Consider the following 4,800-nt stretch of genomic DNA (forward strand, 5'->3'; position numbering starts at 1 on the left):
GGGGCGGGGCGGGGCGGGCTCACCCGGAGAGCCCCATCCTCCCCGCGTAATGACGCTTGCCGCGCGTTCTCCGTCCGGTCGGACGCCATTCGGACGGCCCCGGCCTTACGTTTTCCCCCAATCGTATTATTTCGGTGCCTCGAACCGAAATGAACCGCAACGAGCTCAATTTCCTCCAGGGCAGGCCTCGGGCGGTGGAGAGGCCTGGGCGGCGCTGCTCGGCGCGGCTCGGCCCCACTCGGCACGGCCCGATGGGGGGTCGTGGAGTGGGCGGCGGGGCGAGCGCACCGCAGAGACGGCCCTGGGCCCCACCATATGGTCACATAAACGCGGCCTGTCCGGAGGAGAGGCGACAGCCGCGGCGAGAACCCCTCCGTACAAACGTCCGACACGGGCTGTGTCCGAGTGCGTCGAGCGTCATAACAGTGGCGTGAGTTCGGAACCTCCCAGATAAACAAGGATTCGAATTTAGTCGGTTTTATTGTCTTATGTACTTGTCGGGGTTACTGGACCTTATTAGAGGCCTAACGAGTGGGGAAATTGAGGTGGGAGGGTTGCGAAGTTACTCTACCCTATTTTAAGAGCAAGCGAGCTCCGAAACTACGCCGAGGTCGCGTGACCGGCGTTACTGACCCCACCTCCAAAACAGTCCTAGTCCGAATTGCCCCGCCCCACCAACCCCCAGAGGTGGGAGGGGGGCTGTAAGTACCGATTGACTTTCCCGACAACCGGGTAGGACAAGGAGGAGACGGCCCTAGCCATTTCATATAATACGCCGCGGAGTAAAGGCACAGCACGCTGACCCACCCGTACCGGCTGCCACCGAGAGCTCCGTAGGTGGTCAAACAATAACAGGTGCTTCGGACAGCGGAGGGGGAGGGAAGGCGCGTGCAAAGGCTGCGGGGACGGCCGGATGTTTGGGGAGAAGCAAGGCAGGCCACCCCCAGTGCTGGGCCCCGCCCCGTCCGGCCCGCTACGCTCCGCCACGCCCCGGCACTCACTCCAGGGAGGGGGCCTAGAAGTCCTGGAGGGGCGCCTCCTCCTGCCGTCTCCTGCCGCGCTGCTCCAGCGGGACGTCGCCTTCGACGATCATTCATTATGAACGGCTTGTTAACAAGCCATCCTTTTAGACGTCTCACTCAGGCCGCGTGCTGAGCGCGCCCCAGTAAGAAGAGTTTAGTCTCTCCACCAGCACTACACCCTTCGCGCAAGAAATGCACTCATTGAAATCTTCAAGAACATTCACTTAGCCTAACCCATTTTAGCATGTGCACCACCAACATCGTAATCTCTTGCGTAGGAAGATTACTTTTTTGAAAAATGAATTTTTCAGAGATCACCCAACAGCCTAACAGTCAAGAGTACGTATAAACAGAGGTTAATTATCTTAACTACGATTGTGTACCGGGTGTTACTGTGAATACGCAACAGTGTTGCGGGTTTGCCTTATCTTTACACCAGTAAGGGGTCATGGCTCCTGCAGCCATATTGGGAATGCAATCTACACTTCTGTGTATTTACAGTTACACTCGGTACAGTAGAACCTCGATAGATGGCGCGTAAGGGACACAGCCGCGGAAAAATAGCCCATTTCACGTGTAGGTTGTCTGCCGACTGCTGACTTTCCTAGGGCACACTGAACCCACTGCCCACTGTATACGCAGCACCATGTATGGAGGTTCTACTTTATGTGGTTCTCAAAGGAAAAAGCAGTATTTACGTTATAGATAACCATAATTATTTGTTTAGCGGTTTTTGCGAAGTTTGATTACAGCAGCGGTCACTGAAGCAAAAAATATATAAGTGACCTTAGCTTGCAATTAGAGCCGAAAGCCGAGGAAAGAAAAAATGATACAGTGCTTGTTAAGCCCGAGAGGCAAACAGGAACAACAATTTAACCAATTTTCAAAGTCAACTCTTAAGGAATGGTGCGTACAAGTTTAGGAAGGTGAGAATGGAAAGAAAAAGCTTTACGGTTGGTCGTCATATCTGCATCCACTCTGGGCAAAGTCTAAAACAAGAAAGCGATAGATTTTTTTAAAGGAAAATAACACTCTAGTTAGGATAGGGCAGAGGGAGCAGCGAAGAGCTGTTACTTTACAACAACAAATATACAAATAAATACTGCAGCCATAATTAATGTGATACAGGTTGAGTGCGACGAAACTAAAGAAAATTTTGTGCAAACCGATTTGGATGTGGTCATTGCTATGCCATAACGAAAACCAAGTGCGATGACACTCTTTGGCAAAACAAAATACCGCCACGTCACACTCAACGTGTTGATAAAAAAACAACGATTTCTCATATTTGCATGCAGACACTGATGAAAGGATTCGGGAATGTAAAGCTGGATAGAGAGTTCCCTAAAAGCGAGCGCGATTCTCACGCTAGGGGTGATGGAAGTCGGTTCCTGATTGGATGCGTGAAGCTTACGAAGCATGAAAATCACGCCTGGCGTGAGAATCGCGCTCGCTTTTAGGGAACTCTGTATCCAGCTGAAAACTTGTAAGTGTTTCTGGTGGGAGGGGTCAGAAAATGAAAATGGTTCCTTCTTCTGTGATTTAAATAGACTCCAAACCAAACAGTCAACTTCGTACAAATTTGCGTATGTGTGCTTGCAAGAACGCATCTGCAAGTGTGTGCTAAGTCGACTGTTCAGTTTGCAAAACTCGGGGGTAAAAAAATGATACTTCTGTTTTTATTAATTTATGAAGTAACCAAAACCATCCGCTTCTACAATTTAACACACAGAGGACCCTTCTAAAGTGAAACTGTCAATACGTTCTGTCGTGGCACCCCTGGTTTCCGGACTCTCCTGTACTGTTTCCATATACTGTTGGTAGGAAAAAGAGAAGGAAGAAAAAAGAACATAAAGGCCTGGAAATGAAAAAGTCACACGCACGGCCACCGCTGACAGCTGAATGACATTCGAAATACGACCTTTTTGAACTTTGTTAGAATAGCCCCTTTGGCTTGTGTTTTCTCACACGGCACATGTTTAATAACCGTCATAACTTTACATATGACGCTATGATTCGCTCTGGTTGGTTACAGTGAAATTCAGCTGCCAGTGGTGTCCAGACTCACAAAATAAACCATGTGAGTAAGGCGTGTAGTTGCTACTCTACAAAAGCGCACAACGAAATCACACAAAGTCACTCTTAGGTGGTACCTGGAACTTCGTCCTCAGCTTCCTCGTCATCTGAAACATGGGGCGTCACATCAGGTGCATGCTTATGATTAATATTTGTGTATTTCTACGATTTAACTTGCTGCCACTTCAGAATATAACATACGGCAGTTTTTTAACTACGAGTTTGGCGTCGACATCTTAGCGACAAATATTATTTAGCTGTGTTTTCTATTTATTTCTCTAAAAGGTGCCAAAAATGCTTCATTGTAGCGTTTCTGAGCGGGGAATACAAAATAAGTAGGTGTGATACTGCAATATTTCTTAACAAGTGACTCACATTCAAATGTCTGCGAAGCGTTTTCTACATTGATCAGATTTTCACCTCCCTCTACAGACTACTCGGCCACGCAAATCTACCTCTTTTTTTACAACATATGTCAAAGTAAGAGCCTTTCTGAGTATTTTGACACATGAGCGCGTTTCGATATTGAGATTGAGAAAACCGATCGCTGTCCGCACGCTTCTCGCAGTGGCGCTGTGCACTCCAAGGCCGCACGATGATCTCACTTTCGCATGCAGGCGATGTCGGCCGACAAACGCAGGAGAGCGGGAGCCCGAACCCAACGTGCACAGATTCCCAAAACCCACCACCCGCCTGCGTGAACGATGATGCCACGGAGGGATTGGTCGTTTGCAAAAAGCACAAGAAGGATAGTGAGGGACAGGCGGCTGCGAGAATGCGTGTAGTCTCTGCGTGAGTCACGACGCGGAAGACCATACCACACCCACCCAGGAAACGCGGCACCGTGCCGAATTGGTAGTTCTCGTGACAGTTACGTCAAAGTTAGCTTAAATTTTGATTATTTAGGAACGCCTTCTTACCGCCTCCTTACATTCTTTGTCGTCTAATACTTACCCAGGATCCGTGGGTCTCCTAATGAGACCTGGAAGGCGACGTCTTTCTCATAGCATCCCTCCTCAATGATGTGGAGGGACAGGAGTTTTCTGCGCAAAAACAAACAGAAAGCTGTGTTAAGAGTAGAGGAGACACATGATACTGAACGAACTAGAAACTTAAACGATCAACAGTGTTGAAATACGCAGAAACCCATTCGCTGGCCCCACACACATTACTGGGCGAGGCCGTGTGTGTTGCTGCGTACAGCCGACAGGTGTCACGGCGTGCATCGTCGCCCTCGGCACACACAAGCGCCCCCGCCCCAGCCAGCTCCCCTTTTCCGCCCCCGGTCAACCACATAGTCATCTAGGACCCGCGGGCCCGGCCGGCGCTTTTGGCGGCCCCGGTCTCATGGCGTGGCCCTGAATAAAGCCTGCCCTCTTGCGCCCCAGGGGCAGCTCCCGTGAAGGGAACGCTCGGTCCACGCCCCTTTACAATTCTTCACCCCCACTTACCCCGTCCCCCTTTCCCTTCAAATTCGCATACCCTTTCACCCAATCCTTTGGCACCCTTCCGGCTCAGCCATCTCTGTCATGTGGCATGTTGACCAAGCAGCCAAAATTCAGTCCCCTCTCCATCCCCTTCGGCCGCACCCTGCGGCGATATATCAACATTGGGGCGTCCAAAGCACGGCGATGACGAAGACGACGACCCCGGGGGCGAGAATGGTGGAGCAGGGGTTGGGGAGGGGGCGGAGGTTGCGAGG

At 50.5% G+C, this 4,800-nt stretch overlaps 1 protein-coding gene across 7 annotated transcripts in view; it reads right to left on the reverse strand.

Moving 5' to 3' along the window:
- The window catches only part of LOC113212423 (sodium/calcium exchanger 1-like), a gene marked incomplete at its 5' end in the record, with an annotated part of 45,056 nt that extends 40,915 nt beyond the window's left edge, over nt 1-4,141 (reverse strand). For 6 of the 7 annotated variants that reach the window (XM_052277465.1, XM_052277466.1, XM_052277462.1 and 3 more), the window contains 2 exon segments: nt 3,176-3,205; nt 4,053-4,141. In XM_052277465.1, the coding sequence (XP_052133425.1) occupies nt 3,176-3,205; nt 4,053-4,141 (119 nt within the window). 7 annotated transcript variants of the gene reach the window in all.
- Nucleotides 4,142-4,800: the final 659 nt, after the last annotated feature.

Source organism: Frankliniella occidentalis, unplaced genomic scaffold (genome assembly GCF_000697945.3).
Source record: "Frankliniella occidentalis isolate FOCC.00 unplaced genomic scaffold, Focc_3.1 Scaffold10, whole genome shotgun sequence".
Lineage (NCBI taxonomy): Eukaryota > Metazoa > Arthropoda > Insecta > Thysanoptera > Thripidae > Frankliniella > Frankliniella occidentalis.